The 19,414-nt window shown below is 35.6% G+C and overlaps 1 protein-coding gene and 1 long non-coding RNA gene across 3 annotated transcripts; one reads left to right on the top strand and one right to left on the bottom strand.

Moving 5' to 3' along the window:
• Positions 1-8,896: 8,896 nt before the first annotated feature.
• On the bottom strand, positions 8,897-11,990 carry LOC9306522. 2 transcript variants are annotated; one of them, XR_002330676.1, is made up of 9 exons: positions 11,576-11,990; positions 11,456-11,488; positions 11,289-11,315; positions 11,054-11,195; positions 10,913-10,973; positions 10,620-10,692; positions 9,870-9,937; positions 9,585-9,641; positions 8,897-9,401 (listed from the first exon to the last, which is right to left on the bottom strand). It is a non-coding gene; the product is annotated as an uncharacterized LOC9306522 (long non-coding RNA). The 2 variants fall into 2 exon arrangements; XR_002330675.1 differs by having other exon boundaries at positions 9,585-10,692.
• A 2,893-nt stretch (positions 11,991-14,883) lies between these two features.
• On the top strand, positions 14,884-18,874 carry LOC9304513 (phytochrome C). Its single transcript, XM_021018276.1, has 3 exons — positions 14,884-17,094; positions 17,234-18,053; positions 18,156-18,874. The coding sequence occupies exons 1-3, from the start codon at positions 15,075-15,077 to the stop codon at positions 18,652-18,654; spliced, it is 3,339 nt and encodes a 1,112-aa protein (XP_020873935.1). The 5' UTR covers positions 14,884-15,074; the 3' UTR covers positions 18,655-18,874.
• The last annotated feature ends 540 nt before the right edge of the window (positions 18,875-19,414 follow it).

Genomic DNA, 19,414 nt, shown 5'->3' on the forward strand with positions numbered 1-19,414 from the left:
ATTTTGTTGTGAACTGTGTCCTCTCATTAATAGAATAAGAGATATATATACAATGATAATAGCATGATACATAGAATAAGGTAAAACCCTAATGGGCCATGGGCCGGTTATGGAGTCCATCCATATGGTTTATAACACTCCCCCTTGGAAGACATAACCGTGCCCGATACTAAACCGGGATCTCTATAATGCGCTGGGGAATGTTGCCTCATTAAAACCTTACCAGGAAAACCCAGTGGGACAAAACCATGGTGAAAAAAAAAGAGTACAACACGCATTACTCCCCCTGATTTGAGCATCACTGTAGATCCTTAAGTCCGCGCATCCCGATCTGATGAATGAGCTTCCGGAACGTTGAAGTCGGCAATGATTTGGTGAATAGGTCGGCTGAATTCTCACTTGACCGGATCTGTTGAACTTTGACCTGACCGTCCTTCTGTAATTCATGAGTGAAGATGAACTTAGGCAGAATATGCTTCGTTCGATCCCCTTTGATATAGCCATCCTTTAGTTGAGCAATACAGGCTGCGTTGTCTTCAAATATGATGGTCTTTGATGTAGTAGTAGTAGTAGTAGTAGTAGTAGTATTAGTAGTAGTAGTAGTAGTAGTAGCTGCGCCTTAAGGAAGGCTGCCTACGTACCCTTGGAAGGGATCAAGCCCTTTTTCCTTTAGGACAATCTTAGTGTCCAAAGCCCATTTTAAATAATTGTCACCAGAGGCATTGAGTGCCGTGTATTCATAATAGTTGATTTCTAATATCTATAATATATAGAGTTAAATGAGAACTCATGTAATCGGTTAGACCAAGTCATGCGGTATTTGAGACCGAGCCATGCTTGTCTTCAGCAAGTGTTTCTAAACAATCATGTTATATATATATATGGATGAAATCAACCCTAGAAGATTGATCTAGTATGCAACAACCAAACAATCGGATCATACTAGATTAGGATATTAGGATTTCGCGGTTAAGTTTTAGGGTTTTAGCATCCGCGATTTATAGTACTAGGGTTTTTGCTAGGATTTCGGTTTTATGTATGGAACTTTCTATTTATGGAAATTTTTCTTATATGGAACTTTCCTTTTATGGAAAATTTCTATTTCTCATCTAGAAAGAAATCCTAAACAATTATGTACTTTAGGGTTTTGGAATATTTCCTTATGAAGGGGTTTCCTATTTTGGTAACTTTCCATTTTGGGAAACTTGCTATTTTAGGAAACCTTTTATTTTGGGAAACTTGCTATTTTACGAAACTTTCTATTTCTGTAAACTTTCTTTATATGGAACTTTCTATTTCTGGAAACTTTCTATTTATAGGAAGCTTGATCTTAAACCGTGACTTAGGGTTTATTAAACCGGTTTAACCTAGGATTTAGGGTTTCGGTTTACTTTCGGTTTAACCTAGGGTTTATATTAAAACATTCAATCTATCATGCCATTAAACATCTTTCCATTCACTAACTTCTCAATTAATTCTCCAATCATAAATCAAATCACATGTGCCAATTTTCATGCAAATTTTATCTTATCAAACTTTAATTGGATCATGTATATAAAGCATAATAAATAAATAGCACTTATCTTAATTGGAGAACTGAAACAGAGACCCGAGATCTGATACGGAGATTGGAAACAGTTATGTCTCTTAGCTGGTTGGGACCTCCTACAAAATCTCAATATATATAATCCTGATTCCTGAGAAACTCAAAATTTTGCTCATAGAAACATGGCTATTACATTAGTAAAAAGAAAAAAAATAGGGTTTCTGTAATATACTGCATAAAACAGTTCAGAATCAATAACATATAATCCGTGCATAAATCGTACAAAAATATAGACAGGATTGATAATAAATAATCCGTGCAAAATTCGTGCAAAACTACAGACAGAATAGATAACAGATCATCTGTGCAAAGTTCGTGCAGAAATACAGACAGGATTGATAACAGATAATCCGTGCAAAATTCGTGCAGAAACAAATATGAACAGAAAACTTATCTCGATAGAGTTTAAAATTTTGTTTGCAGAGACAGCTAGGGTTTTGGTTTTGGTTTTTGTGAGAGAGATTTAGGGTTTCGGGATTTTTTAATTTTTAGGGTAAGAGGCTATCGTGCTGATAACGTGTTGTGAATTGTGTCCTCTCATTAATAGAATAAGGGATATATATACAATGATAATAGCAGGATACATAGAATAAGGTAAAACCCTAATGGGCCATGGACCGGTTATGGAGTCTATCCATATGGTTTATAACAGATTTTTTTTTCTTGGCATCAACTTTTTTTTTTTTCTCAAGAAACCATGATACCACCCACATAGCATCATTACTTATTTTCATATGCATATAATTTTATTGATAATAAAATTTAGTAGTTAAAAATTATTAAATAACATAAGAATAATAATTAAATTAGTTACAACTAAATTTTAATGTTTTTACTCAATATTATAAAAATAATAATTAACTTAGTCACATCCAGTTTAATTAATTCAATTGGTTTTTTTTCTAATCACAATAGTAAACAATAAAACGAAAACATTAGTTTTTCCTCTTTTTTATGCTGCAATATAATCAATTTAATGTTTAAAACTGTCAGTCTGTCACACATCATCTCTTACATTTTAAACTTTTAAATCTAAAATCACAAGATTTAGTAGGCTTATTATTTCAGAGTGTATTTGTGATGCTTATCAAAATGTCAATATGAACACACGCTTAATCTTATTGATCAGACAGACAGTTGATTTCTAGTGGGTTATATTCGTCGGAGGTTGTTAAGTTTGGTGGATTTCGACAAACTTGTGGATGAGCGGTTCGACCTTTAAGACACATATTGATGATCAAAATTGGCCTCCTTTAGGTATATGGGAGAAGAATTTGTTTCACGGAGAAATCCTTGCGACTGCTTTCAGAAGATCGATTGATGATCTCGAGATTTTTATATGCATGGGAGAATACATGATACGAGAGACATATTGTAGTATTTGCAACATATCACGTTACTGCCTTCTAAATGAAATGTTTAATTTTCCTAGTACTCTTCAGCTTCCATACTTGACGTTTAAGTTATGTAATGATCTGAATGACGAAAATCATCACTCCCTCTATTTCTATCAAGATAAACCTTGAAATGTGCAGAGATATTGATGATTATATATAAAAACGTACAAGACAACTTTCAAACAACAACTAAATTGTGCAGTCTTCGATACCATTTGGCAATGAGGTGGCGATGCATATAAAAAATGAGCTGAAGAGACAAAGTGGAATCAATAGGGAACGCATAATGAATAGTACTTAGGCCTACCTGAAAAAATATATGAGGCAAAGTAGCAAATTTTCTCTTTTCTATATGATGAACTAAAGAATATGATCAACTTGTGGTTGGCAAAATTCTACTTAAAAGGCTGAACAAAAGTTCTAATCAAATGTGGCACACGCCCTTATAATGTATGCTAAGTCGTGTATTCTACTAACACATGATATCACAAAAAGGTGAGGGGTGACATCTCTAAATTCTAGTGGAATGTCAAGAACAATAATCATGGACTACACTGACTTGCTCGGAATAAGATTTGTATTCTCCAAACGATTGGATGTTTGGACTTCCGAGATTTCAAAATTTTTAACTTCGCCATGCTAAACGGACGAATGATCAATTAAATTACTGTTACGAGTAAAATTATCATAATGTCGGACAACAAACAAGTTCCACAACTAGGATACGGTTTTCAAATACTTGAACTTAAAATAGTCTCATGAAACAATTCTTAATTTAGGAGCACAAACAAGTTCCACAACTAGCATATAGTTTTGTAGATACTTACCAAGCTAAAGTTGAGATGTTTGACAAGTCAAACCTCATAACAAAAGCTACTGAAACGAATTTGATAGCCATCTTCCACTCGATTAGATGCTCCAACACCTAACCTCTAGACGCATGTGTCCTGGTTTCCCATCCATTGTCTTTCGTACAACAGCTCTGTAATTAGCCACCTTGCCTGTTACTGGATCATTTCCACATTCAAAGCTTATGTAGAAGATTGCATTTGCCGCCTTGAGCTTCTCAGCTCGCGCGGCTCTGTTTCAGCTTTCCCTTGAGTTTCCACAACCACCTTTTGAGTCTCCAATGGCAGGCATTCCACAGCATCTCTCGGTCTGAGCGTTCCGGACCATTTCGTGTAGAATGCAAACTCAGAGAAGAGAAGCAGCCACCAATTTTTAGTTTCCATCAACTCTGAATCTTTCACCTGATGGGATCCACAGCCAACAGTCATTAACAAGACATGACTTGGTTAAAAGCAACTACATATACTCTTTAATTAGTTAACAACTAGATGCAGCAGAGAGTTACCACATAGCAATGTTGCAGATCGTCATCAGACAACCATTTGGGCATTTCACCTTTGTACCGATCATCTATTGCCTCATTGTCCCACTCATGATCAGCCTCTTTGCTACCTTTGATCTCCGAGGAAAAAAAGAAAGTCAGTCCTTAAATATGGCTGAGACACCGACAACCTACGAATGGTGCAAGTGTTCTTTTACCTTCCACCATGATTGCACACCTTCTGTAAGGTCATCATGCTTAACCAACATCTCAAAAGTGAGTGGAGAACTGTTAGCTGGATTCATTGCCTCCAATGTTATCAACGAACCAAACTCAGTGTAACAATTTCTCACACACTTAAACTCGTAGTCTGTGCCCTACAAGATCAGAAAGTGAGACAGTAAGCTTAACCATAGATAATATAAGATGAGAAAGTGTGCGGTATAAAACAGGGTTAGAACAAAGATTAAAAACAAAAAAAAACCTTCTGAAAATTGTAACAATAAAGTCCAAGCCACTGATGAGGTTTTATGTCCTCAGGCACATCAGAAACCTATGCACATCAACAAATCCGCAACTATATCAACATCCAAAAGAGAAAAAGGGAACAGATTGCTATTCATTAGTGACTGGTCATATCAACAAAGACAAATTAGAAATATCCAATTACGAATTTGTGAATGTAAAAAGAGGAAATCATAGGAAGCATTGAGAAGGAGATAGTTAAAAGGACCGAAATCAAAAGACAGAGAAAGATATTTACTTCTGAATCTGACTCAGGTGCGATACAGATTTCACCATCATCCCAAACACTGTCACGTAGCCCCTACATAAAAATCAACAACAAAAACAAAATATTAGAACCGAGCGACTCTAGAAAAAGTAATCGCTGTGACAACGCAAATGCAACCGAACCTCTTCATTGCGGTTTCCGTGGAAATCTATTGGAGCCTGTGAACAATAATCATTTATGAAAATTAGAAAACTCACTAAAAAGGGACAAAACATAAACAAGAACAGAAAGAAAAAAAGAGATCTACGTACACGTATCTCATCACCTTCCGCTGGTAGACATGGATCCTGCAAGAAAATTTACAATGAGATGTTATGAAAGCAAACATAACAATACAAGATTTTGTTAAGAGTTAAACTAGTAAGGAATGAAATTTTACCTCAATGCCAAAGATACCTAGCAGAATGAGAGGTTTTCAAATGGAAATTTCCAAAGGTTTAGTCTATCATGAGGTGGAACACATGTACTATCACTGTTTTTGAAGGCGAGAGCGATGCAAATAAGGTTTTGTGCCTCCATTCTGTTGATAGCTTCTTTGAGTTGGCTTTTCTGAAATGAAAAAGCTTAATTAAGAAGGAAAACATGTGTAAAGTAAAGAAACAATGATTGTCAGACCTTGGATGTAGTCATTTTTCTATACGCATCATTCTCCAAAATCATTGTGCATTTATCCAGAATGACTGAAGCTTTGCCTTTCCAATGCATCCGAAGGCCACGCGTACCGGCTATTTCCTGAGAATGGAACACAAGTTGACAAAAGAATACAATGGTCATTAGAAATAGAATAAAAGAAAAAACGAACAACTAAAAAAAATGGGAACACACACATACACAGTTCACAGCCACGCTTGAGTATCTTGACCTCGAATTAGATGAACAACCTTTAATTGTTGTGGAGTCAGCTTTGTTATAAACCCTTCCCATGTCCTTCTCAGACTGAGGAGTTCGAAAATGGTTAAAAAGAAAACTACACAAACTTAAACAAGAAAATAAAATATAACTGCAAAATACATGTATGGCCCATTTAATTTAAATAATGCTCGGTCTATTGGAGAGCCAATAATTTCCTTACTACCACCCTCATTGTGTAAAATTCAAATTTTGTAATCAAATTTATGGGGTATCCAATAAGATTAATCTTTACCTCGTAGACATGGCCAGATGTGTTATGATATATTCCTTCATAAATCAAGTACGCCAAGTTTACTGTTAGTTCACCCTCCACATGATATTCAACAACTTTTTTTTTTTTTTTTTTTTTTATAGCTCAGGTGATCCTAAAGGTTTTTTAGGCCCAAAGACTAATCCTGGGGCTCGGGAAAACCATGTTAAATTGCTCGAACCTCGGTGGCCAATGCTACTCGAACCCAGGTGGCAGGAATTACCTCCCTTTACCACCGGACCAAGGCGACTGTTAGCAACAACTTTTTTCTGAAAAAGAAAACGTTGAAAAAATATTAGAGAACTTCTGATCATTAAGTATTTGGCAACAAAAATACAAAAAAGATATACTTGATATTCAAATCTGACATCTCCATAATAAAATTGCCTGAACAGACTACTTGGCGATTTGAATGATGGTTTTCCGCGTGTATTTAACTAGACCAGCATCACATCCACAGAAACTTTAACATATCCACGAAGTCCCATATTATCGCCATGACTGTTTTTAATATATGCAATCGTCTCTCCGTCTTTATCGACCTTAATCGAACGGATCGAAACCGAATATCAATTCCTGAATGTGGAAGAAGATGATTTTGGTCCACGATACACCCTCTACACCATAAGCAAAGAAGATAGTTTTAAGTTAAAATTACAATTTAACTATACAGTATTCAAAACAAAATACTAGGCCTGCGACTTCGGGTAGTTCGGAATTTGAGTAATGGTACCAAAAATAACCGAATTAATAAACGGTTCGGTTCGGTTCGAGTATCGGGTTTTTCGGGTATTTGTTTTGGTTACCGAAATTAACCGAATATTTTAGATATTTGGTTAAGTTTGGTTAATTCAGTTAAATCGGGTCAATTATCTCGGTTAATTCGGATAAATAAGGGTAATCCGGTTAATTTTGGTTAAATCGGGTCGGTTAGTTCTGTTAATTTCGGGTAGTACGGATAGTTTGGTTAATTTTGGTTAAATCGGGTCGGGTAGTTCGGTTAAATTTGGGTAACCGTTCGGTTAGGACGAACCGAAGTGATAACCGATTGCATATTATAAGTCCATCTGATCGGTTATCTTCTCTGAACCGAAACCGAACCGAAAACCGAAAATCTCGGTTCGGTTCGGTTCAGAAATTTTGGTTCGGTTATTTTTCCCAGCCCTACAAAATACCATTAAAAATAATACTCGAATTGAATTACTTACGTTTCCAATCATATATATGAAAGTTGGCCAACTCTCTCCATATGAGTGTCACATCATCACATAAGAAAATGACATGTCTCATTTTGCATTAATTAAATAAAAATTAACAAAATTAAGTGAAGAAAAATAAAAAAATCCTCAATTGTATTAAATCCTTCATCAATTTTAATTGATTTCTTCAAAATAAAATAAAAAGTAAAAAATCATTTTAATATATCAAGCACTATTTTATTTATTTTTTTTAATTTTTTTTTTATCAATGGTCGATAACGATAAAGTTTACAGTTTAGCTGTTTCCTACCTAATCTCTTCTTAGTTTAGTATTTTACTTTGATTTTTTTTTTTTATGTTTTGTGGTTCACATACGATTATATGATATTCTTTCTTTTTATTTTTGTGTTTTTTGGTAAGTTGGTAACATTGACAATGACATGCAAGTTTTTTCAAGTAATGGACATTTGAGACGTTAGACATACCAAAAAATTCAAGATACGACAATTCTCTCATATATATGCAAAATGCAAGGAGAGAGATCTAAAAATGTTGACCTAAATGACTCTTCAATTTTTTGCTTTATTTTTCTCTTTTCAAATGAAAACTATCGAAGCAAATGAATAATTACTTATACATGTATTGTTCAAAATATGTCAATTTAGTATCTAATCATGAGCCTATTATGATATACGTGGTTGGAGTACTAGATCACGAAAGAGTACATAGAATAAGAAATTGTTTGTTTATAATCAAGTTAGGCAAGTTTCAAACTATATAAGTAACACTAGGTAAGAACCTGCGTCATGCACATGTAAATCTTATGTTATTTAATTTATAATAGAACAATTTTAAAAAAAAAACTCAAAGTTTTATATTGAATCCTAAGATGTCAAATCTAATTTTCGTTTATTCGTTAAAGATTTTAAATTAAAATAAGGTTATATAAATACCATGTAATAACACAATTTTTTAGTTGATAAATAAAAATACAATTTTAAATTTCTTACGTCATTCATAAATTTAGATTAATAGATTCGCGGTTTCAATTTTTTTGAATAAAGAATTTATTGTAACAAAATGCATATACTATATGTTTATATTATTTTTGTTTTCAATTAAAAAACAGTGTATTTAATATAAAAAAAATCTTTATGTAGAAGTTTTCTTATTTGAAAGTTCGAGATATTTAATTTTGCTAAGTTTAGTTAATAAGATTAAGTAGTATATGGAATTAAAATTGTTTGGCAAGATGGATAGTAGAATTAAAGAAATGAAAAATAAAAAAGATGAGAATAATTGTGGGTTTGACACATAGGCACCAAAAAACCCTCTTTTAATATATAGAGGAGAATTACATACCATTATACCAATATATCATATATTATTGTTGTATGTATTTATGACAGTGAAAAAATTATAATCTTAGGTATATAGATAATTATATTTATATATGAAAAATGTATAATTGATATTTCGAGTCAAAAATGAATCCAACCATCAAAATTGTTACTACATAAATTAGCAACAAAATTCGGTCAGTATAATTTATTTTTAACAATTTTCAAAACAACAGCCCACGCGTAGCGTGGTATTCACCTAGTATTACTAAATTCGGGAGTGTATACAGCAAGACTTTCGAGGATTGGTTGCTTTTCCAAGTAACGAATAGCCTTCTGAACATCAGTAAAAGCTCTAACGTCATTTAAGACGTGCTTGGATATGACTGCTCTGACATCACGATCTGACTGCAGTTCCACACCCAGTATTTGTCCAATTTCCGGTTGTTGGTATACCATGTACCATTGCAAACAGTAGACCTTTATAGGTTGGAAACCCATAACAATAGTGATCCCCTCCGCTATTTATGAACTTTTCCAATGCTCGGCCATCATTACAAAAGTCAAGCAGAAACTGTTTTGAATATAATGTGAAGCGGACATCAATAGCGTTATAAAACATTGCCTCACTTATATTCTCAGCAGTCGCGTGCGCCCAACAATACGTTGCAAAGTTTGATTAAGAATATTCTTCAATAATGCAATCAATAATTTTAAAAAAAAACAGTTTGAATGGAACCAACTAAAGATTATTTACCATGACTTCCTTGGCTATGTACTTTTATTGTTTCTTCCAAACTCCGCTTTGCCTAATCTGAAATCAATAGAAAAGTTCATTGAGAAAACAAAGTAAAAGAACGACAAAATTAAGATAAACTCTGTAGAGAAGTTTTTTAACGCCCCAAAAATTCAAAAAGAATTTTTGAAGCATTACTAAAACTAATATAATAAAAATACTGAAATTTCCATAATGTATAAAGTTTAAAATCTCGTAAAACCCCAAATCTCAAAAACAAGCTAAATTAAACTTCGGAGAATCTACCAAGTCTCGCTCTATGACTAAAAATAAACTCTAAACCTCAGCTGCACGCTGCTCCTCCTCAATGCCCTCTGCACGAAATCAGAACTTATGTTAGCGAAAAAATCGCCTAGTGAGACTAAAAGCCCGACGAACAAGTACCAACACGGTCTGATCCCGCACAGAATAATATTCTCGTGTTGGTACTAACAAACAAAAATTCCAATTCAATTAATTATAAATAAAATAAATCACAACAGAACATATACTATCAGAAATACTTAATCAAATCATTAGAACAGAATAATATCATCAGACAGAATAATAACATCAGAGCAGAACGACCATATATCTAGCAATGCATCATCGAAAGGGTACAACCCCATCATTGGTCGACCCAAACCATATACTAACAGAATATTTACATAATATACTCGATAGGGATGTTGGCTTCTAACGAGGTGATAAGGAAGTACAGTCCACGACATTAACCGATCTCAATATCACTAACAGACTAACAGAATACGGAATACAACTGTTGGCGATGCCGGCCGCCACAGATTGCTCAATAGAGCTAGCTAAATCAGAATATCATGCTGATACCGGTGTTAACAGAATAACATATTTCATCACCACATCATATTCAGCATAATAATACTAAAACAAATAATTAATTTTCATAATTCAAACATACAAATAATTCATATCTTCTTTCTATCATATCCCTAAATATTATACAAATGTATAATAACTAATAAGGGAGTTAGAACTCACCTGGAAAGATTTTCGGACCGAACGAGTAGTTAACGGCAATTTTAGACACGTCCTAAACCACCAATTAATTCACCTAAATTTAACCGTCTATCAGAAAAATGCGTATAATATACTATCGGAAAGATAATTTCAAGAGGAATCTAAATCAGGTATAAGATTGTATAAAACCGGTATAAAAGCAGCCGAACCGGTCCAAATTACGTTCGGTTTAAATTCAAAACTCAACCAATTCAAAATTCGATTTCAGGCGAGTATTTTACATAAACAGGCCATCCCAACTAAAGATTATTTACCATGACTTCCTTGGCTATATGTACTTTTTATTGTTTCCTTCCAAACTCCGCTTTGCCTAGTCTAAAGTCAATAGAAAAGTTCATTGAGAAAACAAAGTAAAAGAACGACAAAATTAAGATAAACTCTGTAGAGAAGTTTACCTCGATTTTATTACTCCAAACTGTAACCTTTGCTTCTATGGTATCAAAATAATGGAGAAGCCCCTTATCCGGCTTCAGTAGAACAATTTCTGGCAAGAATGGATGCAAGTCTGTAGGTATTTTGCTGAAGTGGGATTTCGCTCTGCATATAAAACATAAAAAAAGAAGCCAATTATGAAGATCACACAACTAGAGACATGTATAAGAAAAAAATATTATAAATTTACACATGTACCTCAAACATCTCTGCCTCTATTGATCCCTGATAACGAAGATTGCATACAATAGTTAAAAGACATGTTTGACAACAAAATAAATCTTCAATCGAATTATCTCATAAATCTCACTGAACATAATTTGGAAAGAAAATTGATTTGAGAGAAGAAATGAAATAAGAATTACTTGAGTGGAAGTGCCTTCTCCATGCCCTATACCCTGCATATATACGATCATGTTACAGCAAATATAACAATATATCTTTCTGTTAAAATAAAAAGGGAACATTGTTTCTTGGATACATACAATTTGTAAAGATGCATAAGAACGGTTAGCCATGTTTCTGAACCCTATCTCCTGTGGAGACACTAAATCCTGCATAGACATGAAATCCAACTAAACAACAAATTGTGTTGGATAGACGGAAAAAAAAAAAAATTGTTAGAAGAAAAGAAAAATTGAGAAACAGAGCTCAAAATCTGTTGTTATGCCAAATCCATAGCTCTTTTGTTCTAAATCTAAACTTTTTTTTTAACCCAACCAAGGTGGGTTTAAGACACTACTAGCGAAGCTATAATTTCGGATTCTAGAGAAGTATATTAAGACCATCTCCAATGTTGTATTTCTTTATTTTTACCTCTATCTCTATAATAGAGGTGAATTTTCTCTATTTTTACTCTAATGTATTACTCTATTTCTTCCTCTAAAATTTTTTAACTCTATTTATAGAAGAAAAAATAGAGATCCTCTATATATAAAGCAAAAAATAGGGATCTCTATTTTAGAGGTGAGAATAGAGGTGGGTTGGAGTAGATTTGCCTCTAAAATAGAGTTTAGAGGCAAATATAGAGATGGGTTGGAGATGCTCTTAGATGCTCAAATTCCAGAGACACAGAGAGATTCCAATTAGATATGGTGAGTGATATACCAAAGACAGTGTGATAATATTGAGCATTCAATCTCACACAAGTCAAAAATCGCTCACTGACCTCGGAATTAGAAACCGGCGGAAAGAATCTCACGAATCCCTCGTTCCTTTTTCTTCACCCTGTTTATTCACTTTTATTTATGGGAAAATTACATTCTTAACCCTTAAAATATCACTGAGTAGCACTTTAAACCTCGAAAGAATTCCACTAACACTATAAACCACAAAGATAATTTTACTAACACTTTAAACCTCTAAACTAGCTTTTTTGTTTCCACCGCCATTAAAAATGACGAAACAATTAATTAATGTTTACTTAATATAAATTATTTAATTTAATTTAAATTTAAATTAATGTTATTATTTATTACAATTAATAAAAATCTTTATAAAACAAAAAAGCTTCATTTTCCTCTTTAACTCACCGCCCGACTATGAAATTTCAAAATAAACTTTTGAAACTAGAAACTAAAGCACAAGAGGAACTTAAAGTAGAATAATATAAATCAAATATATACTAATGCAAAATCTGAGGTACGAGAGAAGCTTAAAATAGAATAAGAAAAACCAAAGAATGTTGAATCTTAGCCGGAAAATGAAGTATTCTCCGCATGGGAGGAATCTATTGTATTTTCTACTAAGATTATTACATTTATAATATTCCCTTTTCTCTTAGGAGTTTGCCTTTTGTGTACCATTATTCTCGCGCATTTACGCGGGCAACCACCTAGTTTTATGAAATTTAACAAACTATTACCTAAAATTATGCATTTTATAATGGGTAAACGACATGTGTCCCCCCAGGAAGTTTCTTATAGTACAACAACTACACAGATTTCGGACCTCGATCTCAGTCCACACCAACTAAAAGTTATAGTCTAGTTTTCCCTAATTTGAAACTTCGAAACCTCGGTCAACATAAATTCAAATTTTGTGGTTTATCAATGGTTTATCTTTGGTTTATTATTTTTGAAACACCATTAACCGCGTACGAAATTAAACCGGATTTTCCCAGAAACCAACCCGTTTATTACCCATTAATCCCGAAAATCCCCAAATCACAAAAATCCCCAAATCTAGAAACCCTAGAATCCAAAAATCCCCAAATCGAAGAACCTAGAAACAAAAAATCCCCAAACTGATGTAGAGGCGAAGGTGGGAATGTTGGATTTGGGGATTTTTTTTGTTTCTAGGGTTCTCTGTATTAGCGATTCTATCGTTGAGCTCATTCCTTCCATTTCAACAGTTCCTTGGAGGCGGAACTTATGAGGTCATGGAGACCCGTCCACGTTCTGATCTCTATGCCAATCTCTCTGCTCTCAAGAAGCTCGATGTTATGTTGATCGATATACTTGTCGCTTTCTCCGATACCGAATTCTGGTATACTAATCGTGGCATAGTTCTTGGTGAATGTGAAAAGGATTCTTACAATTCCCGAGCTTCTGTTAGGTAAGAGGACAAGTGGTGGCTGCCTTGCCCTAAGGCTCCACCTAACGGTTTGTCAGAAGAGGCCAGGAAGAAACTGCAGCAGTGTCGGGACTTTGCTAACCAGATTCTCAAGGCTGCATTGGCAATTAACAGCGGCGTGCTTGCCGAAACGGAGATTCCCGACCCTTACTTGGAGACATTGCCCAAGGTATGTCTTGATCTCTCATCGAAACATCAGACTCTTGAAATCGCCAACCAGATTGAGGCGACTGTGCACGTTTGGAGACAGAAGAATGGGAGGAGACACAAGAAGAAGGCGAAACTAAAGCTGTCTGTTGGAGATACAATCCAAGTCTCACATCGGAAGTTTGATGGGACAATCAATAATATATAAAGGGTTAGGGCCAATCCACTAATTGCCAATTGGTTTTTAGTTGGAAGCCCAGAATTAGCCCAAATTTAACATGGTATCAGAGCCCAAGGTTTAAAGTCTGGTGGACCAAAGAAAAAATGGATATGGACATACCTCAACCCGAGTAATGGGACCCGAGAAAGGGGCTTATTATCGATCCGAGTGAGGGATCGATGAGGCGTGTTAGATCCATGTGGTCTTTGGATTGAAGGGGAGATTGTTGGAGATACAATCCAAGTCTCACATCAGAAATTTGATGGGACAATCAATAATATATAAAGGGTTAGGGCCAATCCACTAATTGCCAATTGGTTTTTAGTTGGAAGCCCAGAATTAGCCCAAATTTAACACTGTCTTCATGGCATGTCAAGGTTAAAAATTGAAATCGAAGATGTTGAAAAGAAGAAATCGAGACTAGGATTCTTAGATTTCTCAATTTAGGGATTCTTTAACTAGGTATTTCTTTCGGGTTGTGAATAACTCGAATCGGGTTTCAATTCGGTTTACACTATTGGGTTTTTGGTTTTGGCATTGGGCAATCACCGCAAAAACAAATCCGAATTCTAGTAGATCTCATAGTCATGTTTACCATGTATAATGTACTATTAAGTACAATCAAACATAGTTCAATGTTTAATGGTCAAAATCTACTTTACCAATCATCTCAGCTATTTGTGATGGACCGATGCTATTTGATCTCAGCATTCTAATTTCTAAACACCAAAATGACAAGAACGGCACGCAGTTCATCTATCCATACTCGAGACAACACTTCTCGTAGTCAGGTTCTTCAACCCGCCACGCAGTTCGCTTTATTCAACTGAAGAATGCATGACGTTTATCTTCTTCCCCCTTCCTCTCTCAGCTTCTCTTCTCACACCACTACTAAGGAACATTCCAAAGATCCTCTCTCTCAGAGAATTCGCAGCAAAATCTCCAAGAAAACGAAACCCTAATGAGTACTCAATCGGATCCTTGAATCCTTTGGTTTGTCTCCATTTCTGAAATTTTTTTATTCGTTTTGAAGAGAAGAAAATATGTCATCGAACACTTCACGAAGCTGTTCTACTAGATCTAGAAAAAACTCTCGAGTTTCTTCACAAGTTCTCGTCGACGCAAAGCTACACACAAACTTCGAAGAATCTGAGCGTTTATTTGACTATTCAGCTTCAATAAACTTGAACATGCCAAGTTCTTCTTCCTGTGAAATTCCTTCTTCAGCTGTCTCAACTTACTTACAGAAGATTCAGAGAGGGATGTTGATTCAACCCTTTGGTTGTTTAATCGTTGTTGATGAAAAAAACCTTAAAGTCATTGCCTTTAGTGAAAACACTCAGGAGATGTTGGGTTTGACTCCACATACAGTGCCAAGTATGGAGCAGCGTGAAGCTTTGAGTATAGGAACTGATGTGAAGTCATTGTTTCAGTCTCCAGGTTGTTCTGCTTTGCAGAAAGCTGTTGACTTTGGTGAGATTAGTATTTTGAATCCGATTACGCTTCATTGTAGGTCTTCAAGTAAGCCTTTTTATGCGATTTTGCATCGGATTGAGGAAGGTCTTGTTATAGATTTGGAGCCTGTGAGTCCGGATGAGGTGCCTGTGACTGCTGCTGGGGCTTTAAGATCGTATAAGCTTGCGGCGATATCGATTTCGAGATTGCAGGCATTGCCTGGTGGGAATATGTTGTTGCTGTGTGATGCTTTGGTTAAGGAAGTTAGTGAATTAACTGGTTATGATAGGGTGATGGTTTATAAGTTCCATGAGGATGGGCATGGGGAAGTGATTGCTGAATGCTGCAGGGAAGATTTGGAACCTTATCTTGGGTTGCATTACTCCGCTACTGATATACCGCAAGCTTCGAGATTTCTCTTTATGAGAAATAAGGTTAGGATGATTTGTGATTGTTCAGCGGTTCCAGTTAAAGTAGTTCAAGATAAGAGTCTCTCACAGCCGATAAGTCTTTCTGGATCTACTTTGAGAGCTCCTCATGGTTGTCATGCACAGTATATGAGTAATATGGGATCAGTGGCGTCTCTTGTTATGTCTGTAACAATCAATGGTAGTGATAGTGATGAGATGAACAGAGATTTACAGACTGGCAGACACTTATGGGGCTTGGTGGTTTGTCATCACGCAAGTCCTAGGTTCCTGCCGTTTCCGTTACGATATGCTTGTGAGTTCTTGACTCAAGTATTTGGCGTGCAGGTCAACAAAGAAGCGGAATCAGCTGTTCTGTTGAAAGAAAAGCGTATTCTGCAAACTCAGAGTGTGCTATGTGACATGCTCTTTCGCAATGCACCAATAGGTATAGTCACTCAGTCACCAAATATAATGGATCTTGTTAAATGTGATGGAGCAGCCCTTTATTACAGAGAGAAGCTCTGGTCTCTAGGGGTTACTCCTACTGAGACACAAATTAGAGATCTAATCGATTGGGTTCTCAAAAGTCATGGAGGAAACACTGGCTTTACCACTGAAAGTCTAATGGAGTCTGGCTATCCGGATGCTTCTGTTCTTGGGGAGTCAATATGTGGAATGGCTGCTGTATATATAACCGATAAAGATTTCCTTTTCTGGTTTCGGTCTGGCACTGCTAAACAGATCCAGTGGGGTGGTGCAAGACATGATCCTAATGACAGGGATGGTAAAAGGATGCATCCTAGATCCTCATTCAAGGCATTTATGGAAATTGTTAGGTGGAAAAGTATGCCCTGGGATGACATGGAAATGGATGCAATTAATTCTCTGCAGCTAATAATAAAAGGCTCATTGCAAGATGAGCATTCAAAGACTGTTGTGAATGTCCCGTTTGTGGATAATAGGGTTCAGAAGGTAGATGAATTGTGTGTTATCGTGAATGAAATGGTGCGCTTGATTGATACAGCAGCTGTTCCGATCTTTGCGGTTGATGCCTCTGGTGTTATAAACGGTTGGAATTCTAAAGCGGCTGAGGTATCTGGATTGGCAATTGAACAAGCAATAGGCAAACCTGTATCAGATCTCGTTGAGGACGATTCTGCAGAAACCGTGAAGAACATGTTAGCATTGGCTCTCGAAGGTAATGCTAACATGTTCCGCTCTAGTATGGAAGCAAATATCCTTTGTGTGGTTTCTGGCTCCAATTTATTTTTGTTTTCATCTTTTTTTACTGTTTTCGCAGATTTTCATCTGTGCCTTGTGTTCATAATACATAATAGGTAGTGAAGAACGCGGTGCTGCAATCAGGATCAGAGCATTTGGTCCTAAAAGGAAAAGCAGTCCGATTGAGTTAGTTGTCAACACTTGCTGTAGCAGAGATAGGACGAATAATGTTCTTGGTGTATGCTTTATTGGACAAGATGTTACTGGCCAGAAAACGCTTATTGAAAACTATAGCCGTGTGCAAGGAGATTATGCCCGAATCATGTGGAGCCCGTCCACACTCATTCCACCAATTTTTATGACCAATGAAAATGGGTTATGCTCAGAGTGGAACAATGCAATGCAGAAGCTCTCTGGGATAAAGAGAGAAGAAGTTGTCAATAAATTGATTCTCGGTGAGGTTTTTACCTCAGATGATTATGGTTGCCGTCTAAAAGACCATGACACTTTAACTAAGCTGAGAATAGGTTTCAATGCTGTGATATCTGGCCAGAAGAACATAGAGAAGCTTTTATTTGGCTTTTACCATCGTGATGGTAGCTTCATCGAGGCTTTACTTTCTGCAAACAAAAGGACTGATATTGAGGGAAAGGTTACCGGTGTTTTATGCTTTTTGCAAGTACCTAGTCCAGAACTCCAATATGCTCTACAGGTTCAGCAAGTATCCGAGCAGGTGATCGCCTGTGCCTTCAACAAATTGGCATATCTCCGCCAAGAAGTAAAGAACCCAGAACAGGCAATTTCTTTCCTTCAAGATTTGCTACATTCATCTGGATTAAGTGAAGATCAAAAGAAGCTCTTGAGGACAAGCGTTTTATGCAGGGAGCAGTTAGCCAAAGTCATAAGGGACTCAGACATAGACGGAATCGAAGAAGGGTACTGAAACCTTGATTCTTCTATTGTTCTCATTAGCTTAGTTACTGATTCTAATATCTTATATTTTAATCCTGTTCTTTTTTTTTTATCGCTTTAAATCAGCTATGTGGAACTGGATTGCAGCGAATTCAACCTTGAGGAATCCCTGGAAGCAGTTGTAAAACAAGTGATGGAGCTGAGCATAGAACGTAAAGTGCAGATCATCTGCGATTATCCTCAAGAAGTTTTATCAATGAGACTGTATGGAGACAACCTAAGGCTTCAGCAAATCCTCTCAGAGACACTCTTGAGCAGCATACGCTTCACGCCTGCATTGAAGGGATTGTGTGTCTCATTCAAGGTTATTGCACGGATAGAAGCTATAGGGAAACGAATGAAAAGAGTCGAGCTAGAGTTCAGGATAATACACCCGGCTCCGGGACTGCCTGAGGATCTGGTAAGAGAGATGTTTCAGCCTTTGAGGAAGGGTACATCAAGGGAAGGTTTGGGATTACACATCACCCAGAAGCTGGTGAAACTCATGGAGAGAGGAACATTGAGATACCTGAGAGAGTCTGAAATGTCAGCCTTTGTGATCCTCACAGAATTTCCCTTGATTTGAATCAGAAGACGAGATTTCCATAATTGAATAAAACTTAAAAGGTGTGTTTTTGAAAGTCTAATTTTTTTTTCCCTCACATAAATAAATGTATGTTTGTTACTGTAACATAAATATAGGAAAGTTAAATGTGAGAATTAAAAGAGTGATTTATGGGGTTGTGATGATGGGATTTGCTTCTTGTGAACGCCTAATTGGGGCCTAAACGATTTTTAGACGGTTTAAACGTGATATTATGTATAAAATTTATAGAAAATATCTATAAAACACTAAAAATATGAAATCATAAATAAAAATTAGATAAAACATTTATTTATATCTATATTAAACAATATGAATATTTATAACTATATATATAGAGATAAAACTTAATTAGAAATTGAAAAAAGTACATTAAACAAGAGCTATGTAATTTTAGGCGGTTAAGATAGTTATCTAGGCGTCGCATGAGAGCCTAGCGCCTAGTCGGGGCCTAGGCGACCCGCCTAGACCCTTTTTTAGAACACTGAACATATTATATCAGAGATAAAGTCAGTAGCTCTGATACCATAATTGGATTTGAGCTCAAGTTTAAAAGAAAGAGTTGTACTATTAATGTTGTGTATAACTTTTTTTCTTTTGAATAGTGTCACATAAGATTGACTCTATTTATTTAGTAATAAATAATAGAAAAAAGTTGGTGCATATTTTGAAAATATTTAATTATTCCACTAATTTTTTCGTTGACAGTGAACGTATTATTTTTTCTTTTTTGATTGATACC

This window comes from Arabidopsis lyrata, assembly GCF_000004255.2.
Source record: "Arabidopsis lyrata subsp. lyrata unplaced genomic scaffold ARALYscaffold_7, whole genome shotgun sequence".
Lineage (NCBI taxonomy): Eukaryota > Viridiplantae > Streptophyta > Magnoliopsida > Brassicales > Brassicaceae > Arabidopsis > Arabidopsis lyrata.

What these genes read in the sequence shown, in the direction of transcription:
- LOC9304513 (XM_021018276.1), top strand. Translation starts at nt 15,075, where the DNA reads ATGTCATCGAACACTTCACGAAGCTGTTCTACTAGATCTAGAAAAAAC. An exon ending in GTTAGCATTGGCTCTCGAAG is followed by an intron (nt 17,095 to 17,233) that starts GTAATGCTAACA and finishes AATACATAATAG; the next exon opens with GTAGTGAAGAACGCGGTGCT. An exon ending in ATAGACGGAATCGAAGAAGG is followed by an intron (nt 18,054 to 18,155) that starts GTACTGAAACCT and finishes GCTTTAAATCAG; the next exon opens with CTATGTGGAACTGGATTGCA.